At 38.1% G+C, this 26,653-nt stretch overlaps 3 protein-coding genes across 10 annotated transcripts in view; 2 read left to right on the forward strand and 1 right to left on the reverse strand.

Moving 5' to 3' along the window:
* The window catches only part of RUFY2 (RUN and FYVE domain containing 2), a 50,904-nt gene extending 46,587 nt beyond the window's left edge, over nucleotides 1-4,317 (forward strand). The window contains 2 exon segments of the mRNA XM_081224360.1: nucleotides 2,072-2,149; nucleotides 2,241-4,317. Of these exon segments, the coding sequence (XP_081080486.1) occupies nucleotides 2,072-2,149; nucleotides 2,241-2,384 (222 nt within the window). The 3' untranslated portion in view covers nucleotides 2,385-4,317.
* A 1,228-nt stretch (nucleotides 4,318-5,545) lies between these two features.
* HNRNPH3 (heterogeneous nuclear ribonucleoprotein H3) lies at nucleotides 5,546-16,164 on the reverse strand. Of its 4 annotated transcripts, none has more exons than XM_081250702.1 (10): nucleotides 16,085-16,164; nucleotides 10,673-10,807; nucleotides 10,010-10,148; nucleotides 9,313-9,497; nucleotides 8,770-8,856; nucleotides 8,368-8,483; nucleotides 7,193-7,328; nucleotides 6,411-6,506; nucleotides 6,243-6,335; nucleotides 5,546-5,846 (listed from the first exon to the last, which is right to left on the reverse strand). In XM_081250702.1, exons 2-10 carry the CDS (start codon nucleotides 10,782-10,784, stop codon nucleotides 5,770-5,772), a joined length of 1,041 nt encoding a protein of 346 aa, XP_081106828.1. In that variant the 5' UTR covers nucleotides 10,785-10,807; nucleotides 16,085-16,164; the 3' UTR covers nucleotides 5,546-5,769. The 4 variants fall into 4 exon arrangements, with proteins under 4 accessions (XP_081106828.1, XP_081106830.1, XP_081106831.1 ...); XM_081250704.1 differs by lacking the exon at nucleotides 16,085-16,164 and adding an exon at nucleotides 15,837-16,033; XM_081250705.1 differs by lacking the exon at nucleotides 16,085-16,164 and adding an exon at nucleotides 15,856-15,979.
* Nucleotides 10,815-26,653, forward strand: part of PBLD (phenazine biosynthesis like protein domain containing) — a 42,662-nt gene continuing 26,823 nt past the window's right edge. Inside the window, exon 1 of one of the 5 annotated variants that reach the window (XM_081250740.1) lies at nucleotides 10,815-15,296. The gene's annotated coding sequence lies outside the window, so the exon portion shown is untranslated. Of the gene's footprint in view, nucleotides 15,297-16,113; nucleotides 16,208-16,276; nucleotides 16,379-16,466; nucleotides 17,074-26,653 lie in introns of those variants that run through there. The other 4 variants (XM_081250741.1, XM_081250742.1, XM_081250739.1 and 1 more) reach the window with 4 other exon arrangements.

Genomic DNA, 26,653 nt, shown 5'->3' on the forward strand with positions numbered 1-26,653 from the left:
TGGGACATTTGGCAAATCACTTTCCTTTTTATGGTGTTCTTCAAGTTGGATTGAATTATCTTTACGGCCCCATCTTGCTTTAAAAAAAAATTCCACGATTCAAGTCATATGACTCTGCTGGTGTGTCTGATATGAGCTGTCTAGGTTTTCCCTTTTTTTTTTTTAAACCTTCACTTCTTACAATCCTGTGTTCTAAGGAGCCTTAGACTGCCTGAAGTGCAGTAACCCAACACCATTAGTCTTACCTCTGCTATATCAGATAATAGCTGCTGGTTAAGACTGTGAAATAAAAACAGCTGATATTAACCTTGTGACCTTGATCTGTGAATACTTAGTCCTCGTCTCACTTTCTTCAAAGAATTCTGTCAGGTAGAAAAGGCTTTCAAGACAACTCAGGCTTTTGAGAAATATGTCTGTGGGCTCTTCTGCTTGGAAGATTTTTCTCTCATTAGCTGGTAAAGGTCTTATGCCTTAGAGGTACACTGTTGTAGGTGGCACTTGTTCCATCTCCCAAGTGGTAATCAGATATACTTGGTTCTTTGGAAGCAGTGGCAACGTAGCTTAGCCTGGGCTGTTTCTGAAAGGGGGATGCGATGAGATTAATCAGAAGCAGAGGACTCTTCTTTCACTTAGGTCTTCTTGAAATAAAATGGGCACCACCTAACAAAGTTGCTTTCATAGGGAAAAAAAATGCTTTTTCTAGCCAAGAGCTTGGGTAGTTAAGAATGGGTCAAAATTTTCCCTCCATATTCTTCAATAATTGTTTTCAATTTAAATCAACAACAACAACAAAGAATGGGTCAAGTTAGAAATTTTAGGTATCAAGTTAACTTCCACCTGTTCAACACTACTTATATTTGCCACTAAAGTTTACATAGTAACTATTAAATTTGTGAGTTACAGAAGGTGAGGGAAATTAATAGCAGTGTAGAACTGAATTTAAGGTGAAGTCTTACCTAAAATAACGAACTCTGATTTCCAAAATCTCTTCAAATTTTGTGCATTTGCTGTATATAAGGTATATATACATAATGCCAGATTCATGCATTTCACATAATGAAAATTTATCCTTAAGCGTTTTTGGACTGGATATTCTTTAGGGTTCTTTCCTTTTTTGTGTGTGTGTAAAGGGTTTTTTTTTTTTAAATTATGTGTAACACAGACTAAGTTATTTAAGTCAATAAATTTTTAAGGAATTTCACATGTTCTGATTCTTTCCACTGTCAATCACCTTAGTTCCTCCAAACTCATAATCTTCAAGATAAAATAGCCCCTTCAAAAAGAAGTTATCATGTGAGTCAGCCCACAATTCTTTTAGTTAGGCTTCTTTGATCTCCAGTGAAATATGGACACACTTCAAAATTCCCCGCCTGTAATCTTTGGGATCCAATTTCCTCAAGCGATTTACTTTAGGACCATGTTTAGTGTCAGGAGATCAATCTGCCTGGTTCTGAATTTGACACCCTCTAAAAATGTATTAGGTTCAAATCATATTCACTCCTTAGCCATCACACCCTAGAACAGTACAGATCATTGGGATATGCCAATACCTAAGATAAAAAGTTTTGACTGTTACGTTTTTCAGTTTACTTGGCAGCTCTGTCTTGTAGTTCTTTCCCACAGATCTAATAGGTAGTTCTGAGTAAAGGAAACCACACAGTTAATCTGAGGCATTTCCAACGATGTAGGTTTACTAGGGTTCTTTCCTTAAAGAGAATTACTATCCATAATAGATTTTTGTTAAAAACACTTGTCATGGAAATGTTCAAATATTCTGTTGTAAAGAGAAGAATAAAATGAACCATGACCCACTTTCACTATTTATCAATATATGGCCAACCTTGCTTTATTTATATTCAACCCACATCCCTTCTTCCTCACCCAGATTATTTTGAAGCAAATTCCACACTTGTTAAATATACAACTATTTCAGTATATCTCTCAAAGAAAAGGACTCATTTTTGGCTAATCTACGTATCTATTCCTATAAAATGCTCTTGGTTGAAAATATTTTCACATGTAAGTTTGTTACCAACTTGAGCATTAATATTTGTATTTTTCCTCCTACTAGGGACTGGTTTGGTTGAAAGACAAAGAAGCAACACATTGTAAACTTTGTGAAAAGGAATTCTCACTCTCTAAGAGAAAGGTAAGGGAGATAGGAAGTGAGTCCAAAAGTTACGTTGCAAATATGGCTAATTTTACTCAAAATTTTTTTCTCTGATTTTTCCATTTAATAGCACCATTGTAGAAACTGTGGGGAAATTTTCTGTAATGCTTGCTCTGACAACGAACTGCCTTTGCCTTCTTCACCAAAGCCAGTACGGGTTTGTGATTCCTGTCACGCGTTACTGATTCAAAGATGCTCATCTAACTTGCCATAATACTCCAGAACTAAATTCTTATGTATGAAAAGTACCTACGATGAATGTTATGTATGAACGTGTATACAGCGTATTCAGACAGTCCTTCTTAAGCAGCTTTCAGACAGCATTGGTACCAGTTTTACTTTCCACATATTCAACTCACGGGAATTATAAATTGTATAATTTGACATTTCCTCCCCACTGTAATTCAGAAAGAATTTGATAGGGCATGCTTTACAGTAACTTTATCCTAATTCCTGATGTAGTAATCATGTAACTCTTTTCTTAATGCCATTGAGAGGTCAGATAGCATAGCTAACACATTTGCCTTATTTTGTAAAGACCTTAAAAATAGGGCTTCAGATTGTTTTATTCTCCAGGTTGTCAAACTGATATTTGATGGTGCCTGTAATTTTCTTAATGCACTTTAAAGCTTCACAGTTCTGAAAGATTGGAAATGCACATTTTAGAAGTATTTATATTTCAACACATTTTTCATTACCTTGGTAAGATTTCAATATTTGCTCTGCCTTACTCTGCCCATTTTGCATTAGAAAAGGCCTTCCTTCTCTAAAAAGCCAATGTGACATTTGCTGATAACTTTCAGGTAACAGTGCGTTAGAGGTATTATTTTGCCTGAAAACTTATTTTGAAAGTAAGTTAAAATTCCATATGCATTTCTTAGGGAGGACTCACACCCCCTTTGCAAGTCAAAACATAAACCCTTCCCCAGAAAAAAATGTAGGATAGCAGGGATTACAGGCTACTGATTTGATTCTCCCCTAAGCATTTAAGAAGAAATCTAAAATGCAATAAAACTTTGCTTTTGATATGACAGTCTTGAGTAAAAAACGTCTGTATTACGTTTCCATTCCAGTAACTTTTAGGAAGCACTACACTGTAGCAGTCTACCACTACAGCATATATACAGAATAACATATTTACCATTTACTGAGCACCTCCAAGCCAGGGCCTGGAGTAAAGATGTAGTTTCAGCCCTGCCATTAATTTCATACTTAACTATTTCAAGCATGAAGGTCAATAAACACTAATCCCTGCCATAGCAAGAATTTAATACAGTTACCCTTGTATAATTAACCATTTGAACAGCCTCACCACTTGGGGTTCTACTTTTAAGCCTAATTTAAATCACGCACTTTAAGTCTGAGAACCTTTTAAACATGTCATAGGTATCTACATTACTCCTAAGAGCATTAATGAATCATGGCTACCTCCCTCCCCGCTAGGATATGGTTGCTTATTCTATAGGATTGTTTCCTGAGTACATTCTTCCATTGAAGTTTAAAATTATTTAATTTTTTTAATTGCCAAAGTATGAAACCATTGTTTTACTTTCAGATTTATCTTCTCCCTAATCCAGTTTTCGGTGTTGTTAGAACTGACATACCAATTTATAGGTGGTCAATGCTCTGATAGGAGTATTTGAGACATGAATTATATTCTTGGAACTATTTTGTACTGATGGGATTGGATTAACATTTTTATGATTGCTGAAAATGAGAATAAGCAAAAATAAAAAGTTTCAAATACTGTTTTTTATAACTGCTTAAATTTAAAATGTGATTCTCTTAAATTCCAAGGCTGGTTTCATTCAACAAATAAACCATGATTTTTAGTCCCCCTTTAAATTCTTTGCCACCCAAAACTCATGTCATCGCCATTGATTTGGGCTTTTTGTAGGCAGGCTTTTATGACCGTAATACAAGTTGCTCCATTTTGTTTTGACTTTTATCTAGAAACCATTCTACTAATTTTGGATTTTATGTTACAGAACTGTCAATTTGTACTTTGTGAACTTCACATACCATTCCCTCATCTAGGAGTACTACCACAGTGATGCTATCATGGTGCCAAGGAATTGTGATTGTAATTCTTCTATCCAGTTTTAAAATGTGAATTTTATATAACAAATAAAAGATTTGAAAAATTAGCCCACTTTAGAAGGTGTACGTTTTAATAGGTAATCCTGGGGAAATAAAAGCACGTCATCTTTTTTTAAAAAGTGGTATGAGCCTAGTACTTAAATAGGTAATTAAGGGAGTACAGGCAGTAAGATGAATCACTGCTCCAGTTGATAGGCTCCACTTATGTTATCAAGCTGCCTTCTCTAACAAGCAGAAATCATTCCTTAGTCACTCTAATCTTCAATTAGACATAGTACCTTCTACCAATTTGATTTATAATCAGTAACTGACACAAAGCATTCTAGGACAGACGCCATTACTCTTATCTCCCACAATATTTATTAATAACATTTCTAGCAAAAACAAGTAACAAGTTCAATAACTGAATTCACATTGACAGGTTTCATTTTGATCCATTAGCCAATTTGGAAAAAAGCCATATTGATCAAAGGGATTAAAAGTAAAAAAGCACCTTTTCCTTGCTACATTAATAATTTTTTAACATAATGGCTCTAAAACTCCAAACATATCAGATGCAAAATCCGATCGCAAGACTCTCAAGACATGGACTTGTGTCTTACATTTTTTTAAAGTAGTCATCTATACAGTTATTAAAAAACCATATGCTTTAACTATTGGGCTGGAAACTGAAAAATACACCTGTGAGAATTATACTCCATGGTAAATATCTTTGTACTTGCACTGAATTCTCATGTCACTGAGAACCTTAACTTAGTCTAAGACATTTTGAGAACTTTCAACTATCACTTTAGGGAAACATTTTTTTGGTATGTCAGTCAAGTGCTGAGGGGATTTATTCTAAAATCTAGGGCTAGAATTTAAACTTTCAACACTCCCATCTGCAGGTAACATAATTATGAATATTCATATAGCCAGATACCTCCTCTTAGATCATTAACATTTCAGAGCTATGCCTGATAAATGACTTTTGAAAAATAATAATATAGAATTAGCTGAATTTATACTCCTGAAGCCGCCTAAACTCATCTTTAAGGTTTTATATTTACAGTATTGTCAAGGAGAAATTATTAAAGAGTTACACTAATTATTTTCCAAGCTCTATTCTACATGTCTGCTTGTTAAGACTTGTAGTTTATGCAGAGGTGAACCACTGTCCTCTAAGATTACACTAAACTACTTCTTGTAGAGCTAATAGTAAAATACATCAACCCAAATCTTATGAAAGCAGCACATCCTCAGGAGTAGCTAGTATATAAAAAGTATCAACATCAGTGGTTTGAATATAAAAATTTATTTTTTTAAGTCAAAGTATGCAACAAATAAAACCTACAGAAAACAGATTTTCCCATCACAATCTGTTGCTTTACCAAATAATAGTTTGAAAACACATTCCTTCAGTCATTATAAAGTTCTTAAAATACAAAAGAAATTAAATCTGTAAGAAAGTCTAGTAGACCAGATGCTGTTGTCAGGACTTTTTTATCAGTGGTTACGCTTCAGTACATCCCACGCCATCCACCTCCACTCATGCCACCTTGCCCATAGTAACCGCCACTGCCTCCACCACCACGGCCTTAGGGAAAAAAAGACATTAAGAACCGTTTAGAAGATATAAAAAACATATACAACATTGTAAATCAACTATACTCCAATTAAAAAACAAAACAACAAAAAAAGGGACTTCACTGGTGGCATAGTAAGACTCCGTGCTCCCAATAGCGGGGGGCCCAGGTTCAATCCCGGGTCAGGGAACTAGATCCCACATGCATGCTGCAACTAAGAGTTCGCATGCTGCAATTAAGGAGCTGGTGAACCACAACTAAGGAGCCTGCCTGCTGCAACTAGTAAGGCCCAGTGCAACCAAATAAGTAAATAAATATTTAAAAACAAAAAGAACAATAAATGAACTTTAACTCTGTACCACATAAGGGGACTAACACAAACTGAACCAGAGTAACCAGACACTTACCATAACCACCCAGGCCATCAGGAGTACCATATCCTCCACTGTAATTGTTCCCCATTCCCATTCTTCCAACAGATCCATAGCCTCCCTGATTATCTTTAAAGAAAAGAAAAAAAGTTTGAGACTGATTGCTAAGTGTCTAAGTCAGCTTATTTTAAAAACTTTACATACCCATTCCATCTCTGCCATAGGCTCCCATTCCAGAACCTCCCATTCCAGAGCCGCCTCCAGGAGTTGAATTCAAGAAGAGTTCAATGTATCGATGTTCTTTAGGGAAAAAAAAGTAATATGGGAGAAAGGAATGATGGATCAAATTTATCGTAAGTGTGAAAAGGTTGACTGGCTAATATTAACTTGAAAAAGTATGCTTGCAAATTCCTAGTGGAGTGACAAAGTGAAGGCCAGATAGGACTAAAATCTAAGTTTTGTTCAAACTGTTCAAGCTTGAACAAGTAACAAGTGTTTGACGCCTCAGTTTCCTCATCTATAAAAGGGCTGACTCATTATTTTAGAACGTGCTGGTATACGTCTTAAAAATATATTCCAGGCCCATTCATAGTACTGAATTAGAATATTGAGGGTAGCTTGAGGGTAGGGTCTGGAACAACTTATTAAGTATCAAGTGACTGATATGTGGCCAGATTTGATGACATGCAGGAATAACTTACCCAAGTTATCAATGAATACGTTAAGAAACAATTTGCAAACGGCATAGAAACTCAGCCAAGTACAAAAAACATACTTTTTTTCCCTCTTTAGTAACTTAAACTCTAATAATCTGTCAAGTATTAAGAGTCTGAGTAAACTTCAATAGAAAGCCCCCTAGAAAGCCACTGAAGTCTTAACTTATTAGAGGCCACATGGTTTCAGGCCCCAGACTGCTAAGAGTTACCTACAGATCCCAGAACCTCTTACATTTGAGGAATTACAAATGAGAAAGTTATACCACTTACGCATGTTATTCTTATCTTTAGACATGGCAGCTACTGCATCTTCATGTGTCACAAACTCTACATCTGCTTCTCCTGTTGCTCTGCCATCAGCTCCAATATCAATATGCACTCGGATTGGATTTAGTGGTGAGAAGAACTAAAGAAAACACTTATTTTACTTTTCTATTTAGATTACTGAAAGCCAATTACCACACACTTTGGTTTTAAGTATATTAAAACAAATGCAAAGAAGAGATGTCTTTTAAAATAAGCCAGGGGATATTAAATTTAAAAAACATTTCTAAGCTAGAGAACAGTTTACCTTAAACAAATGAAAAAGCCATATTTTCCTTACTATACTGAGAAGGAGAAGAATAAGCTCCCTTGGCCCACTCCCAAGAAAGGTATTTCAAAACTGTTTGAAAAAAGTCACCTGACACTGACATATGCAGAGAAATTGGGTGTTAAATGACTCAGAACAATGGAGTTTGATAAACCTACCCCACTGTATATGCAGAGCTCCCAACATACATCATTTAGTTCTAATCACAAGTTAACCAGATTTAAGTGACCCCAAAAGGCACCTGGAACTTAGTCCAATTGGTTCCCGGTAAGATCAACAGCAAAATTTTTCTTTAAGTGCTAGTTGATAAGTAAGTACCCTCAGCTTTGTAGGCCACTGGGTCTCTATCACAACTACTCAGTGACTGACTTGGCCCCATGGGCTGAAATTTGCTGATTCTCTAACCATTTGAAACAAACCAGTTTCAAATCAGTAATAGCAGCATCTACCACCATTATTTTCAGTTCAATTTCTGATCACCACATAAGCCTAGAAAGCCAAACCACACCACTAAAACTTACTGACTTGTCACATATTTACAACACTTTCAAAACTTGACACAACAAGGAAATAATCTTCCAGTTATCACCACTCTGCTCGTCAGTCTTTCACGAAATTATTAACTGGACTTTATAAATGTAGCTTTTAACTTGCTTGAATCCTATGTAGGCTGGCACACAATGGACACATACATATTCATCAACTAGTGAAGGTAAGGACATAAGTATTTTCATATTAAAGGGATTTTTAACATTAAAACTAAAAAGACAAAGATGAGTACATTAAAGAGTTTTCAAAATTTAGAGACTATGATTATGCATAAAGTCACTAATGAATTACTAAAATTACTCACATTAGCGATGTCATTTTCAGTTGCACGGAAAGGTAATCCCCTCATATGTACAAAATGACCACCATGAAAACCAGAGCTTGCATCAGCAGCTCCACCATAGCCATGTCCTCCCATACCTAGAGAATAAAATTTCCAAAGATTATTTCTTCCCTATACACACTTTTCCTATTTACACCCCCTTTTTTTGACAATCCCAAGAAATCTTAATACTTATAGTTGTTCTAAATATCAAATGGAGAATTTTCCTGTAAGTATACATCTGTATAAAGCCCTATGCATGAATGCACTGAAATATGCCTGAGTTGACTTTTATATACAAGTCACCTATATTACCACTAAGTGCATGTAAAGCAAATACTGAAATTCACCTAAAAATGACTATGTCTTTAATATTTATGTTACCTCTTCCATCTCTCATTCTGTCATCAAAGCCATCATTTCCATAGCCATAATTATTATAGCCACCATAGTCATCAAAACCTCCATAACCTGTGTAATTTAAGGAGAAATACATGAATAAGCTTTGAAGAGACAAATTCTATAATCCAGTTTACAAAAGCATGTTTTGTGGCAAGCAGTCTGGCAACTCCGCCCTCCCACAAAGTTTGCAACTTCCAACTTAGTGCATATGAAAAAATCAGTTAACACTTGGTGGAAATTAAAAATATGAAAAGGATACAGTTAGACATCAAAATTAATTTTCACTCTGATGCCAAACAGAAAATGTCAAAATGTAACAATCTTTTAAAAATTTTTGTGTAAGTAAACCAGGTGCCAATATGTGCATCAATCAAGTCCCATAGCTGGCCATGGGAATCCATCTTTTCATGAACAGGTTTTAAAACCTAGTAGGTACTGAATTACTGCCATTTCTGTATTTCTTGACAAAGTGTCAGGAACATTAAGAAAATGACAACAGAACCTTTGTTCATTAGATACACATACCACCATCATATCCATCACCTCCTCGTCGCATTCTGTCATACATACTTCCACGCCCAGCTCCATAATAACCCCCTCTTCCTCCTATTGGTCTATCATATGGTCCCGGTCGCTGGCCCAGCAATCTTCTTGGTGGATCATAAAATCCTTTGATTTCACTCCTGCTACTTCTGAAGATCTCAATATACCTATTTGAAAACGGTTTAAGGTACAGGTTTCAGCATAAACGTACTAGAGTAAATAAAATATTGGGCAAAATGCAGTAAGTTTTTCTACATCTAAATATAACCCAATTTAAATTGCCTAAATACACCAAAAGTTAACATTTTTTACACCTACAAACTTAAATAATTAATATTTAAGTTTTACATACAAATCATTTGAAAACAATTCACAAAATATAATTTTAAGCTTGTTTCCTTTAGTATGTAATAGGTGTTTAGAGAAAACAGGTGATTATACAAAAACATTTATCAACAACATCCTACAAAAAATGGAAACAATCTAATTTTAATTTAAGCAAACTATTATAGCATTAATTCCCCACCCAAATCTGTAGTTTCCAAGTTAAATTTAGATAATTATCAATTCTTTTAAACTACCCCAGAAAAATGTTACTGTTACCCCCCCATTTAAGCAATAGTGACCCACAACCCCCAAAAATAAAAATTTAACACCATCCCAAACTCTCCATCCCCACCTGTGCCCTATTCTTTCCTTGTGTTTCCCCAGAGCATTTTCTGCTATCTCCTTTGAAGCAAACTGCACGAAGGCCTCCCCTGTGCTTCTCCCCTGGTAGTCCATCGTCAATGTTATCCCATTTGGCACGATTTCCAACCCTTTAACCCAAGGACAAATAACCCCATCAAGGGGAACAGTGTTAAAGGCTGAAACATTCCCATCTGAATCAAATATTTAAAACAAGTCTAAACAAAACAAAACAAAAAAGCTTAGTTTTCCCATCACCCCATAATATAAAAGGAAGATTTTTTTCAAATATTATTGGATTACATAAAAATTTTTCTGCGACCAATGTCTTTTAAAATTACACACACTTTAAAAGCCCACCTAATATTACATGGAAAAAAAAAAAGAAAGCAAACTTAACTATGCTCCATATGCTACTTCATGATTCATCACATATAATTACTCAATTAAGTTTATTGCCTATTAGTTAGGTTTCATATATTTTTACACATTCTGTATTGAATATTAACTGGAGCACATTTTGTAACTTAATACATTAACCCAGATATACTCAAATCAAAAAGTCCCCCAAACAAATGGGTTTTACAAATTAAAAACTGAGTAATAGAAATATAAAATTAAAATACTACTAAACTTTGACTAATACTAGAGGTACCTTGAAAGAACTGAACTATTTCCTCTTTGCTGCAACCAAATGGCAGTCCACGAAGTCGTACTGTCCCATCACTAGCGTCATTTGGACCATTATGTTTCATAACCCAATCCATCTCAATACCGTTTGATTTAAATGCTATAAAAAATAAACAAGCACATAAAGCAGTCAATCAAAATATACTCTTGCCAGAGGTACTGAAGAAACACCTCTCAGTGGTGCACAACAGGAAATGTTAACTATGGTTCAGTGACAGCGTCACGATACAACGGCACAACACCTTTCTATTTGGGGGTAGGCAAAAAGACTGGGAAAAGGCAGTGAAACCTGACCCCCCTCCCAAAGTACTGAATTTCTAAGTATCAAATATTATATATTAACCAATTTTAAGAAAACTTACATAATTCCACCATCAGTCTTCAAACTCTATTTCTTCACCCTGTCATCTTAATGTCAACTCTAGCCTCTTCCTCACATCTCAAAATTTCCAGGTTTTATTATTCACTTGAATAGCTATGCAAATTCTTTAAAACTTAGTTACCCAAAAGTTGTACATAGTACCATCATTCATTCACAGTAAGAGCCTAAGTCACAAGTACAATGAGTATTCTCCTTTGATGTTGGAAAAATGGTACTAAAAGTCTCAACTTAATAGATGCACTATAATTCTGAACACAGCAAATTGTTTTCGAAGGGGGAAAAATTCCTATCTGTGTTTAAACCTGATTTAAACACTCCCCAAAAGCAAGTTTTACAATTACTGAGTTAATTAGGCTAAGTTTTAAAATTGAGATAAAAGGGCACTCAAAAGTGAATGGCTTTCAATCAGTTTTTTGAAGCCACCTGTTTGGAAATTATTGAAGATAGTAATATTAAAAACCAGTTTACTCACTACTTCAAACAGAACTTTTAAAAAAGTAATGCAATCACATTCAAAAAGTATTAAAAATGGTACGAGACACCCTCCTTCCCCCCCCCAAAGAACCCATCCACCAAATTCCCTTCCCAAGAGACAATCATCCTTTCTTTTAAAATTCCCGAACATTTTAAAGAGGTTAATGCAGAAGTCCTTCAGCTGCAGAAACTTACCACATCTTATAAATTTCACTATGCAGCTGTAGGAATCCTACTCACCTGAATATTTCAAACCTTTCCCTCACCACCTCCTCCCCTGTAAACAAAACAATTTGTTCACTTGATTCCTTTAAGCTTGAGGATTATATTTCATATAAACAGTATTCACTAATATTTAATTTCACAAATCTAATTATCAGTGCAACTGTTAGGGGTAGCATCTCAAAAGAGTAAAATTTTTTCCCCTAGAATCCACACATTTAAAATAAGCTAATGTAGAAATTATCCAAATGTGATTAAGCAAATACCTCTGGCATACGAATCACATTAATCACATTTGGTACTTGTTTCGCTGTTTTTTTTAAACGCTAAGTGCCACTCTAGACACAGATGTTCAAAATAGGAATACAAATTTTTATCTGACATTACAACTAATTATTATACACACAAATAACTGGGAAGAACTTTTAAGAGAAAGGAAACCCTGGGTTTGAATCCCTAGTCTGCCACTCACTGGCTACTTAATTTAAGCAAACTACTTAACCTCTGCATTTAACTGTGAAGTGCAGCAGTGGTACTTATACCTCACTGGACTGTTAAGGAATCCGTGCTTGGTCTGCAACATGGTAATCATTCAATGGTGGCCATTGTTATTGGATTTTAAGGGGCCCTGTAAAACTAATGAAATAACCCACAAACAAAATAACTGAACCTTAAAGGATAGGAAACCATCCTGAATCTTGAAAGGAAGTAAGGACTGTTACAAGTCTTTCAAAGTCAACAAAGGCTTAAGTTTTCAAGTGTCCTTAGGAACTGTCTAAAGCAAAGAGAAAGAGGAAAAAAAGGGGTCTCTGGAAATGTTTACTAGGATATGTGATTAGCTAGACAATTAAAAAATAGCTCTAGAGTCACCCTGAAAGTGGGCTTTGAGAAAAAAGTTGAGACATTTTGGAGATCTTTATCATTTTCTTAACAAAAACAGGCAGCAACCTAAAAACTGTTTTCTACAAAGGGGAATTGAAGAACAGAATGGGAAAAAATAGGGAGACTCTAACCTCAAATGTTAACTTCCTCATGAAAAACTTAAGAACTTTGCAAAGCCAATCTAATCTGTTGTGAAAAGACCGTAGATGTGGTGGCTTTATTTCATTTAGAACATTCCTTTTTTTCAATGTAAAGGTACTGTTTCAGGAACAAATACCAAAAAAAAAAAAAAAAAAAAAAGAAACCTGACGTATCTTTACTATAAATCTTATTAGCACTTTCCAAGAAATACTTGGCAAGCAAACTAGTTCTGATTTTTGGATCAGCTTATATCAATGAGACCTATATAAAAACAACAAACATAGCCTATAAAAAATACCAAGCTGTTAACACAAGTTTAAATCAGGATAAGTAAAGCAGATTCGGAAGACAAACTATTTTATAGGGTGACTCTCCATCCCATGTGTATGAAGAGTACACAATAAAGAAAGCCATACTCTAATCTCTTCAAAACTCAAAATTTGAACCTAGAATTCTATTTATAAAACAAAACCAAGACGAACTCTAAACACATAAAGAAAGACAATCTGTTCTAATACCTTAATAAAGCTGTCTCGGCAACTACCTAAATGGCATTTCCTAATTATTCAGGATAATCCACCTCAACCCTTCTTTGCAAGTGTCATAGCTGATCACAATGCTTTTTAAAGAATTCCTAGTGTTAGCACCAATTAAAATACCAGCAGTTGAAATACTAAAATAACTTTAGTCAGTTCTATATGAGATTTTAAATATAATTTCCTAAACATTATGCCAAGTGGAAAAAGCCAGTCACAAAAGACCACATGTTGTGTGATTTTAAATGGGTGAAGTCTATGGTATGTGAACTGTATCCCAAAGCTGTTAAGAAAACGCATCTAACAGAGGCCAAGAGATAAAATTCCTTTTAACATAGAGGCATATACTATTTTCCGAAGTATAATACATTCAGTAAGGGTTTGATGCATTAATAACTTTTTAAATGGTAGTCCACTGCCGCTAAAAAAAATGAGAAGGAACTTCAAAATTTGGTCAATATGTGGTGATGAAATGCTTAACATGGTAATTTTACATCACTTCCCTTTCACTGTGCTTGCTCCTTAACTGAATTTTTTATTTTTTTGGCCGCACCATGAGGCATGTGGGATCTTAGTTCCCCGACTAGGGATGGAACCCGTGCCCCCTGCATCAGGAGCGCGGCGTCTTAACCACTGGACCGCCAAGGAAGTCCCATCATTAATTTTAAATAAAAACAAAATTAGAGACACCTCTAGTACCTAAAGGTGGTGAGGTCTCTAAAATGATCAAGTTCTTCTCTAGAACAGTGTTACCAGCCACTGCAGTTCAGCCAAGAACACCAGAAGAACAGTTATTAAAAATATAAAAGCAATTAGATGGATTTCCAGATGATGATGGAGATGAAAAAGAGGGCGGAAAAAAAGGTTTCTAGAGTAATCCAATCAGGGAAACTGTTACATCACATACTAGGAAACTAGTATAGGCAACTCTGGGCTGTCTTTTCAAAGTACACAAGAATCATAAAACATCTTCAACAACAGGAAGAGTTTTTTGTTTTTAAAGCTGGAAAAATAGACAGCCTGCCTGTCCCTTTTGTACGGTCTTCAGTGAAAATTACAGAACCAGTTCTCCGACTGTTCTAAGGACCGAAAATCATCACAGCATCACATGACTGAACTTGCAGTTTGTCTTTCTGTTGAGCAGGCTTATTTTCTTGGTCAAAACGTTACTACAGTCCTACACCAAATAGAAAACATGCTTAGCTACCAAAATAAACTCTAACTGTATTTTGAAGTATCTTACTTCTACAGCCTTAATGCCCAAACAATCTCTGCACAAAATACAACCCTTGGAGATTTAATAATTCCTATACACACAGTTTTGCCATCACTGGTTGTGTTTTAACAACCGTTTCCCCAAAATAAAACTCCTACTTAAATTCTAACCCAATCAATATTTACCAAACTACACAAAACCATTGCTAAACCATCCCACCCCCACCCACAGGTTCCAAAAGCCTAGTTCCACAGTTCACTGGATCCAGACGACCTATTTGAAATAAGTTCGTTTCACATTCCTATCTGGTAAGTCACCCGCTTTTCTGCTTACAAAACAATTACCCACAAAGTATTTCGATACGTTTAAGAGAAGCGTGGAAAAAAAAAACCCTTTGGAAAATGAGTACGTACTCTTTTCGAAGTTCCAAATCTGGACTATAAGGGCCAGCTAAGCGTCCTTTATTCCGCCCCGGAGACTTTTCGTTTATCTAGCTGCCCTAGAGACCAAAGAGCTAGGGAGAGTACGCCCCTTCCCCCCCTCCCCGCCCGGCAGCCAAGCCTGGCTTAAAAACCTTCGCCACCGGGCGGCGGAATTACAAAGGAGGCCGTCTGGCTCCTTTGTCCTGGATTTGGGAGTTGAGCGCCTTCGTCGCCATTGGCTTTCCTCCCCCAGCTCCAGCCTCTCTCATCTTGGGAATCTGCGTCAGAAGTCACTCGCAGTCCCGCCGGCCCAGGTAGCCCAGCCGAGACTGCGGAGGAAGGGAGGCCGCGGTGGGAGACCAGGCCCATCTGGCGCCATTTCCATCGGGAGCGCGCCCGACGGCCCAGATCCTCCCGCCACCCAAGTGCCCAGCCTTTCCGTGCTCGCTTCCTTCCCCACCCTCATCCCTTCCACGGACCTTTAACCACCCCCCGGACTTCTAAATCAGTTTTCGGAAGCTGAGGGACAAAAAACAGAAAGAGAGGAGAAGGGCGGGAAGCTGAGGTGGCCGCGCCGCCGTACCCAAAATGGCGGAGGCCAAACCAGCAGGGAAAGGAGGGGAAGTGCTGGATGACCCCCACTTCGGGGCTCGGTTTCGTTCACTGAATTCCACCTGAGTAAATCCTCCCCCCGGCAGGCCGCCCTCCTTGAAGTGGGAGATCGCCTGGGAGGCGCAGCCTGGCCGCCTCCGAGCGGCGACCTCCACACTCCCCCCCCCCGCAGCCCCACCCCCTCCCAGTCGCTCTTTCGTCCTTCTCCCGACTCCGCTCTCGAAACCACCAGCCCAACCTACCCCCTTTTACTTCAGATACCCTGTTGGGCGACAGTAGCGCCGACTCCGGTGCTCGGGGGGTCCGGTTGTGAGCAGGGAGAAGTCGCCCGCCTAGTGCAGCGCTCCCACACGGTTCTTCCAACCGTCTCCGGCGGCGGCAACCGCTAAGGGAGCTGCGCAGCAGAGCGACTGGCTTGGGGGGATGGGAGAGAGCGAGCGAGGAGGAGGGGGCGGAGCGAGAGCAAGGAAGACCGGCCGGCCCCACTCACGCGAGACAAGAGAGTCGGCCCAGCCTTGGCGCGAACGGCAGGAAGTGCGCTTGCGCGTTGGTGAGAAGCCCGGTTGTTGGGGGGAGAGGTGGAGAAGATCTCGGAGCTAGTCCAGTTAAAGAGGTTGCGAACTCCACTTTTTTGCTTCCCATAAAACTGTCAGATCCTCAGAGGTCACCTTTCTGCTCTCTCGGGGAGGATGTGAAGAGGCAATAGTGGTCCTATGTTGCAGGAACCGTGACGTCGGGGTGTGGAAAAGTTCTCTGCTGCTCTGCCGCACCAAGAACAAGTTCGGTAAAGGCCCCGCCCTTACCTCAGCGTCACCTGCGTGGAAAGGGAGCCACGTGGTTCGGCCGCCAAGCGCGGGGAGGGCTTTTCTTGTCCACCATGTTTGTATTATGCGGTAAAAATAGGGCTTCTCAGCCGGGAAGATATAAGTGTCCACCAGGCCCTGATTTGGGTTCTCGGGCTGGGGCTCCTTCCCCCGGCTTTGGCACTGCTGGCCCAGCCGCCCCAACGTGGGCCTCGTTGGGGGCGAGGAGGAGGATGTTCATGATTGAAGTTTCCCTGCAGATCACTCCTCGTTTCCTCTTCTCGCTTTCGCATTCTCTCTCTTTTAATGTCTCCCATTTTGTAATCTCAGTGACCCATCAGCCGCTTGCGGCACCCGATTTCGGGTTGTTCTCTGAATAGTGGTTTGCATTCTTGAAAACTGCGCGAACAAGTGACGCCTAATAAATAATTTTTGGTTGTGCTGGCTCGCATACCACCGAGGTTCCTAGTGACAGCTTTTAGGGAAAAACGAAAACAAACCCCAAAAAACAAGCAAGCCTCATTTCTGTAAGAAGAGTGGAGGGCAGTCCTGGTACCGAGATCAATGCAAGTTAAAGTGCAAACGAAGGAACGTATGTCAAATGCGAGGGAGAGAAGGAAATGAGGTCGAGTACACGGATGTTCCCGAAGGTTGCAAATGTGGACGAACCTAAGTTGTACGTACACCTTCAGTATCCAAAGACTTTTTACTTTGTACTACAGGCACTAGGAAGCCCGTCGAGAGTGGGATGAGGGGGAGCAAGGAGTATTAGCAGTGGAGAAGCTTGAATAATTTTTCCTTCATGAGGTTTGCAGTGTGTAGGGTGGAGACAGGAGGCCAGTTACCGTCATATAATGGAAACTTCCATTTCGTGGCTTTAATTCATCCTCAAACCTGCGTAAGACAAGTGTGCGACAGTAAGAATTGTCTGGGTCATAATGCCCTACTGTCTTTCTTGAGACCACTCCCTCAAAATAACCCTTAGAGAAAGGGGGAAGGGACAATGTCATCATTTACAAGAGATAGAAAAACGAAACTAGATAATGTAATAACGATAGCTCACAATTATTGAGAGCTTGCTTGAGCTAGGTGCTGTGCTCAATTCACTGACTCTTTATAACCCTGAAAAATAATAATTATTATCCCCATTTTACAGATGGTATGCCTGAGTTCTAGAGAAATGTAAAAAGTTGCCCAAGGTCACACACCTAGTGGCAGAAGCTAGGATTTAAACCCAAGTGGTTTTTACTCCAGGGGCTTAGGGCCTTAAAGCACTATGTACCTACCTGGAGATGTAAATAACCTTTAAGGGAACAAACATCATTTTAGGCAAATTGAAGTTACTTCTTTTTTTTAAGATTTGTTTTTTTGATGGGGGCCGTTTTTAAAGTATTGAATTTGTTACAATATTGCTTCTGTTTTATGTTTTGGTTTTTTGGCCCCAAGTCATGTGGGATCTCAGCTCCCTGATCAGGGATCGAACCCGCACCCCTTGTACTGGAAGGCGAAGTTTTAACCACTGGACTGCCAGGGAAGTCCCCAAATTGAAGTTATTTCTAACTAACACTGCAGTTAGCATCTCTGGAGACCTGCAGTTAACGGTTTATTGGCTGGAGACTTTTGAACAGGACTGAAACTTGGTATCTTGGTGTCTGACACTGTGAGGCGGTCGGGGGAGCTTTCTTTCTTTTTTTTTTTTTCTCTAATAATTGCTGTATTAGTAAGACTCCAAGCTCCCGCTTCAGATGGTGTTCTTCCCTGGATTCAAATTACATCACTACTTTATCCTTTCTGTCTTTCAACCTGATTTGGTAGATGGAATTCTGTAATCCCTTTTAGCCCTTGTGTGAATTCAAACAATCTGTTTACTGCCTGAATGAGTTTGGCATTCTCTCCACATACTTTTATTGTTACGGGCCATAATCCTAAAATCATTCTTAAGACTTTTCACCACCAAACTGCAGTGCTTTCTTTGTTTTTTTGGCCACATTTCGTTGTATTGGGCATTCTGCTGTTTGCCAGTGTGAATGCTTGGGAAGGACTTGAAATTAGCACATGCATGCCTTTGGCTTTTTTATTATTACAGCAAGTAGAAAGTTTTGAGTTTAAAAAAAAGTACGTTATATAGGGTAAACTTAATTTTTATTTGGCTTCCTATTTTATGGCTTTTCTCAAAAAAAAAAAAATGTCTATCAACTATTCTGATTTGCAAGTTGAATCCTGTAAGGCTTGGTGAGATTGGCTCACCATTGCTCCAGTGGTCCGTACTGAATTGTTTCCAGATTGGTCTCTGTGGAATTGTTTCCATAGAGATGGTTAGAACTAAGGACTCCCAGTTGCTTTTTTTTTTTTTTCTCTTTGTCTTCCATTTCGTCATTTCAGTGCTTTCCTATTAGTACAGAGATCAGAGGGACCCTGCAGAGAGGGTCTTGTTAGAGGCCAAAATGAGAGAAGAGATGAAAAAGGAGAAGGAAATAGAAGTACCCACACGGCCCAGAGGAAAACAAGACAGCTAACACGTGATCCTGATTATACCACCAGGATGAAGGGAACAGGAAAATTCCATGCAGAGCCTGAAAAAGAAAGAGAAATTGAAAGAAACTGTACTCTTTTGGGGGAGGGAAGGCATATTAACTAAAAATTGGCTAAGATAGTTGTTCACATACCCCCCACTGGCATTCTGAAATAACGTAAAAACTGGATTACAATATTTTTGTCTACAGGAAAATAAAATAAGCTAAAAACGTAACAAATCCACAAATAAGTTTCTAGGAGTGTGTCTAATTAAGGTAGTTAATGCCTTTTGAACACTAAATGTCTTATTAAGGTTTTGTGAAATGCTTGTTCTTTGATTTATATCATATATATCTACTCTCTTTAGAAAGCAGTAGTCTTCTCCATCATAATTCAAAATTATTTCTCAAGACAAGACTTAATTACAGTTTACATTCTTTATTTATTTTTTTCTTTTTTGCGGTACGCGGGCCTCTCACTTTTGTGGCCTCTCCCGTTGCGGAGCACAGGCTCCGGACGCGCAGGCTCAGCGGCCATGGCTCACGGGCCCAGCCGCTCCACGGCATGTGGGATCTTCCCGGACCGGGGCACGAACCTGCGTCCCCTGCATTGGCAGGCGGACTCTCAACCACTGCGCCACCAGGGAAGCCCACAGTTTACATTCTTGATACTTTTTTTTGTATCTTCAAGTCACCCTAGTGTTCATTCTGGGATTAGGGAAGCCAAAAGGTGTCATCCAATTGGAATAATTATACACTAAGTAAACTAATTGCAACTTAAAAGGAAAAAAGCACCTAGCACACTTTCTCTAATTTTTGAAAATTAAAAGTGTTGAACATTATTTCTGTCCCAGTGAATTGCTGTGAAGAACAGGGAAAGCAGCTACAAAAGATAGCTAATTAAGGAATTTAAATCAAACTATTGTACTGCTTTTCATATTTTATAAGCACATTGATAACTTAGAAAACACTATACCGTTAAGAGTAACAGACCATTCCCCTCTCCCCCCACACATGATTTTAAGCTTCTGAGTGGTAGATAAAAATATGTTTCTTCATATATGTACCTATGCCTCTTAGTGTACGAATAACTATGGTTATATTGGGGTGGAGGCACTTTAAGTAACTAATTTTCACCACAGAAGAAGGCCCAGCAGAGATGATGAGCTCTTAAACTAGAACAGTGGTACTGGGATAGATATAAGAGGATGTCTTTGAGATATTTAGGAGCCATTATCAGCAGGATTTAGTGATTGATTAGAGAAGCTGTGGATGGATGAGTAAAAAGTCAAGGATGAGTTATTTTTGGTTTAGGGTTTGATGGTGGGGATAGTAACTGATATAGGGAATATAGGACTTGAGTATACTGATTTTGAGGTGCCATATACAATCCAAGTGGATGTGTCTAGTAGGAAATTAATATGTGCTAGGATATATAGCTGGCATTCACCAACGTATATTTTGCTTTTACATTCTGATAGTTTAGGGAGGTAGGCTCAGGCTAGGTAAATTTGGTCTAGAATCTCTTGTAAAAACTGGAATGAGAACTTATTAACTTACAATGAGGAATAATGAGAAATATAAGTCAAACAGATTGACTGCATCTTGTCCCTATGTTTTGCAGTGGCTGCTTCTGAATATTATATATAAAAAAATTATACTTTACAAGCTAAGTACTGGGGTTGTAATATACAGCATGATGACTATAATTAACACTACTATATGATGTATGAAAGTTGTTAAGAGAGTAAATCCTAAAAGTTCTCATTACAAGGAAACATTTTTCTTTTTTTGCTTTCTCTTTTAATATATTTATAAGAGGTGATGGATGCTAACTAAACTTACTGCAGTAATCATCTCAGAATATATGTAAGTCAAACTATTATGCTATATACCTTAAACTTACACAGTAATGTATGCCAATTATATCTCAGTAAAACTGGGGAAAAAAAGAAATCATACTGTATTACTTAGTATTGCTGTTAACAAATTACCCTAAAACTTAGCAGCTTAAAACAACAGACTTTTATTATTTCATTGTTTCTGTGGGTCTGAAACCTGAGGACAGCTTAGATGGGTGCCTCTGACTCAGGGTCTCATATAAAGCTGCAATCAGAAGTGTCAACTGGGGGCTTCCCTGGTGGCGCAGTGGTTAAGAATCCGCCTGCCAATGCAGGGGACACGGGTTTGAGCCCTGGTACGGGAAGATCCTACATGCTGCGGAGCAACAAAGCCCATGAGCCACAACTACTGAGCCTGTGCTCTAGAGCCCGTGAGCCACAACTACTGAGCTGGTGTGCCACAACTACTGAAGCCTGTGCGCCTAGAGCCCATGCTCTGCAACAAGAGAAGCCACCGCAATGAGAAGCCCACGCACTGCAACGAAGAGTAGCCCCCGCTCGCCGCAACTAGAGAAAGCCCATGTGCAGCACCGAAGACCAAACGTGGCCAAAGATAATAAATAAATTAATTAATTAAATTTAAAAAAAGTGTCAGCTGGGCCTGCAGTTACTCAAGGCTCAACTGATGGAAGATCTGCTTCCAAGCGCCCTTACATGGTTATTGGCAGGCCTCCGTTTTTTGTTTTTTTTTTAATGATTTAAACATTTTAGAATAGTTGTAGGTTTACAAAAAAGTTGCAAAGATAGTACGAAGATTTCCTGAATACCTCTCACTCAGTTTCCTTTGTTGTTAACATCTTACATTCTACGGTGTGTTTTGTCACAAGTAATGAACCAGCACTGGTCCATTGCTATTAACTAAACTCTGCACTTTATTTGGGCTCACTTGTTTTTCTGTAACATCCTTTTTGTGTTCCAGTATCTGATCTGGGATGCTAAATTACATTAGTCAACATTCTCCTTAGCATCCTCTAGTCAAGTATTTTGTAGAATATCCTTCAGTTGGAATTCCTCTGATGTCTTTGCCATGATGAGACAAGAGTAATTTGTTCTTGGGAAGAAGACTACAGAAGTAAAGTGCCATGCCCATCACACCATATCAAAAGTATATGCTGTCAACATGACTTATCACTGATGGTGTTAACCTTTAATCACCTGGGTGAGGTAGTGTTTGCCAGATTTCTCCACTGTGAAGTTGCTTTTCATCCTCTTCCTATGGTCTACTCTTTTGGAAACAAGTCACTGAGTGCACCCACACTCAAGGGGTATTTAAACTCCATCTCCTGGAAGCCACCGCAAAGAGAAGTCCGCGCACATTGACAAAGAGTAGCCCCCACTCTCTGCAACTAGAGAAAGCCCACGCGCAGCAGCGAAGACCCAATGCAGCCAAAAATAAAAATAAATAAATTTAAATAAATAAACTTCATCTCCTGGAAGAGAGAGTAGCTAGATAAATTATTTGATATTATTCTGTAAGGTTTTTCTTCCTTTCATTCTTTCATCTTTTATATATGTCAGTGCAGACTCATGATATTCATTTTGTATTTTGGGTTATAATCTACTACTACATTACTAACCTTGTTGCTCAAATTGTTCTTGCTTAGGCCACTGGGAGCACTTTGAGGTTGGCTTCTATATCCCTTTGACATGCCCCTATCCTTTTTATTTTTTGAGACTGCCTTACTTTCTGGTACTAGAAGGTGCTGCAGGCTCATCTGGTATTTTCTTTACCCTGGCCCTAGAATGGGCCACTTCTCCAGGGAGCTTCACTTCCTTTTATTATTGGGGAATGATGTTTAGTTTCCACATTTCCCAAATTTTCTTTTTCTTTTGTTATTAAAATGTAATTTTATTCTATTGTGGTTGAAGGACACACTTTGTATGATTCCAGGCCTTTAAATTTATTGAGACTTGTTTTATGGGCTACCTAACATGTGGTCTATTCTGGAGAATGCTTCATGTGCACTTGAGAAGGATGTGCTGTTTACTGCTATTATGGGGTGTACTAGAGATGTCTGATAGGTCTAGTTGGTTTACAGTGTTGTTAAATCTTGTTGATCTTCTGTCTAGTTGTTCTATCCATTATTGAAACTAGGCATTGAAGTCTCCAACTATTACTGTTGATTTGTCTATTTCTTCTATTCTGTCAGTTTTTGCTTCATGTGTTTTGGGGTTCTGTTGTTAGGTGCATATATGTTTATAACTGTCATATATTCCAGATAGATTGATACTTTTATCATTATAAAATGTCATTCTTTGTCTATAGTAACAAATATTGTCTTAAAGTCTATTTTGTTTGTTACTAGTATAGTCACTCCAGCTCTCTTTTGGTTATAATTTGCATAGCATATCTTTTCCCCGTTTTTTTACTTTCAACCTATTTGTGTCTTTGAATTTAAAGTTTGTCTCTTATAGAAAGCATATAGTTAGATCATGTCTTTAAAAAAAGTCCCTTTGATGTGAATTTAGTCCATTTACATTTAATGTAATTAAGGTGGGGTTTAAGTCTGCCATTTTGCTATTTGTTTTCTATATGTCATGTCTTTATTGTTTCTCTATTCCTCCATTACTGCTTGCTTTTGTATTAACTAGATATTATATATATATGAATATGAATATCTATAAAGAACATACGTATATGGCTATTATCAAAAAGAATACAAATAACAAGTGTTGGCAAGGATGTGGAGAAAAGGGAACCCTCATACACTGTTGGTGGGAATGTAAATTGGTGCAGCCACTGTGGGAAACAGTATGGAGGTTTCTCAAAAAACTAGAAATAGAACTACCATATGACTCAGCAATTCAACTTCTGGGTATGTATCTGAAAAAAACCAAAAATACTAATTTGAAAAGATACATGCACCTCAGTGTTCATAGCAGCATTATTTACAATTGGCAAAATATGGAAGCAACCTAAGTGTCCATCAGCAGATGAATGGATAAAGAAGATATGGTATATTTATACAATGGAATACTACTCAGTCATAAAAGAGAATGAAGTTTTGCCATTTGCAACTATGTGGGTGGACTTAGAGGGTATTATGCTAAGTGAAATAAGTCAGACAAAGACAAATACTGTATGTTATAGCTTATATGTGGAATCTAAAAAATACAACAAACTAGTGAATATAACAAAAAAGAAACGGACTCACAAATATAGAGAACAAACTAGTGGTTACTAGTGGGGAGAGGAAGCGGGGGACAATAATTTGGTTGATAAGTGGTAAGTCATGATGATAAGATGAGAACAGTAAACTTTAACAGAAAAGTGAAAAATTTCCATCCAAAACAGTGGGTATTCAAACATAAATGTAGTTGAAGAAATCAGAAGTCTAAAAATATTTGAACAAAGGAAGTGTTTCAGAGCTTCTGTTAAGTCTAGGAAATATGGGTAAAAGTAAACACAAAGTTGAATGCCATATGTGTGTGTGTGTGTGTGTATGGTCTTAGTAGCTAAATGAAACTAATTTAAAAATAGATTTTCTTCCAAATTTTTATTTAAAAACTTATTTTACTTATAATTTGTAATTCTTTTTTATACTCATTTTCTTTTCACCAGCAAGTAGACAGTGTTCAAGTACACTTTGAATGCCAGTCAGTGCTCTATTAGTTAGTATTTACATTTTCAAAGAACTAAACTGGCATTTATTAATGAGTATCCTTGTTTTGAGGCAGTAGTCATAAGCAAAAGCTAAGTGGATTCTTTTATGCTAACAGCTACAGAATAGCAGAAATCAACTTTCTGTTGTCTGTAGCCACAGGAGACTGTAAACAAGCTAAGACAGTTACAGAGAGACAAATAAACCTCAGTGTTCCCAGGCATACCCATGGGCAGGTTTAATGACTAAGCTATTTGAACAAGGGAGGTTTATGATTTCCCTACATTTACATGGTAAATGGAACCAAGATTAGAATTCAGGAAGGTGTCTACTGTGTTCTCAGAAACAAACCCAGTGGAACTCCGGGGAAGGTAGTGGGACAGGGAATTGTGAAATGGGATTTTAGTTTTTTCCGTACTATTTTATTGTTTATAAAAGGATTATATTCATATACTAATTTGATGATTAAAAACTAAAGAGTTAAAAAAGAAGTATGAATAGTTGGGAAGTCATATGAATTTATAAATTTATTTTATGTATTTATTTTTGGCTGCGTTGGGTCTTCGTTGCTGCATGCGGGCTTTCTGTAGTGGCGGCGAGTGGGGGCTACTCTTCGTTGTGGTGCGCGGGCTTCTCATTGCGGTGGCTTCTCTGTTGTGGAGCACGGGCTCTAGGCACGCGAGCTTCAGTAGTTGTGGCTCACGGGCTCTAGAGCCTGGGCTCTAGAGCACAGGCTCAGTAATTCTGGTGCATGGGATGCTCCACAGCATGTGGGATCTTTCCCGGCCAGGGATCAATCACGTGTCCCCAGCATTGGCAGGCAGATTCTTAACCACTGCGCCACCAGGGAAGTCCCGAAATCATATGAATTTAGATTTATGAGCTTGTACCCTCTGGGGGTAATTTCTTTTTAAACAGCATATTTGCTTGGCATTATTGAGGGACATGTAAAGTCACTCTAGGTGTCCAAACGGAATGTCAATGAAACTAGAGAAGGATAATTTAAATTATTTGGATCATTTGAAAAACACCGTGCTGGATAGTTGCTCAGAGCCCTGTCTGATAGCTGCACCTGAGGACCAGCCATTTGACTGGATGCCAAAATTTGTGCAAGCCCATTTACTGGGTGAATAAAGGCAAGTTGCTCAAACTTTACCTGCCTCAAATTTTCTCTGAGCAATTCAGGGGGACGTTAAACCTGCCTTTTCCTTATAGGAATGAAACCAAAACTAATTTTAAGGAGAGAGAGAGAGAGGAAAAAAAAAAGACATCTTCAAAAATAAATTCTAGATTAGATCCTCAGGGTAGAGGTGTATGGCTCATTCATGAGATTCTCTTCTCTCCCTAGTGCCTAGCATTGGAGTCTGCCTGCCACACGGTAGCTGTTGAACTGAACTTTGGATTTCTGAACCCACAAAGATAAAGAACAAGTCATGAACATTGGCTCCAGCAGATCTTTATAGCCTTATCTCCACCCTCTCCTATCCTCTTGCCACATCTATTTCCATATTGAATTGCTTACCCTGGGATTAATCCATGCACTCTGCCCAAGAAGCCTGTTCCCACCTTATGGAACTGCTGGACATATTTTTGTGTATGTTTTTGGACCCATTCAAATGTCACCTCATCTCTGGAGCTCCCTCTGACTGTCTCCTGGGCAGAGTTATTGCTCTCTCCTTGTGTTCATAAGCATTGTATCTTTATCTTTTTCTTTTATATTTTATAATTTTTACATTGGTCTCCTCACTGACTGAGAATACCTTGACAGAGTGTTAGTGACTTGTTCATCATTTTATCCCCCAAATCTAGCATGTGCCTGGTGTTTAGGAAATACACAGTAACTTTTGAAAATTAAATTGTTAATGTTAACCCTATGTTAAGCATAATTGGTTACCATAGAGCACAAACAGGAATATTAATCAAATTAAATGAATAAAAATACTTTTTCTACCCTTTGAGAACAAAAATTAAATTTATAAAATACATTTTAGAAAGATAGTTTTAATACATTTATGGTGCTAGAAACTTCATGCTCTTTTTGTAGTGATTCTCCAGGTACAGCATCAGCATCACTTGGGAACTTGTTAGAAATGTAAATTCTTGGGCCCCACCTTAGACTTATGAAATAAAAAATTCTGGGCATGGAGTCCAGCAATTTGTGTTTTAATACATCCCCACAGGTGATTCTGATGAATGCTAAAATCTGAAAAGCACTGTTCTAAAACAAATAAAAATGCTTA

The sequence above is a fragment of the Mesoplodon bidens genome (assembly GCF_964165515.1).
Source record: "Mesoplodon bidens genome assembly, chromosome: 1".
In the NCBI taxonomy this organism is placed as follows: Eukaryota; Metazoa; Chordata; class Mammalia; order Artiodactyla; family Ziphiidae; genus Mesoplodon; species Mesoplodon bidens.

Bases quoted from the DNA above. Each gene is read 5' to 3' on its own strand.
- HNRNPH3 (XM_081250702.1), bottom strand. From the start codon at position 10,784: ATGGATTGGGTTATGAAACATAATGGTCCAAATGACGCTAGTGATGGG. The intron at 8,857-9,312 runs GTATGTGTATCT...TAAATTACACAG, and splicing joins AGGTGATGGATATGATGGTG to GTTATGGAGGTTTTGATGAC. The intron at 6,507-7,192 runs GTAAGTGGTATA...TTTTCCCTAAAG, and splicing joins TAAAGATAAGAATAACATGC to AACATCGATACATTGAACTC.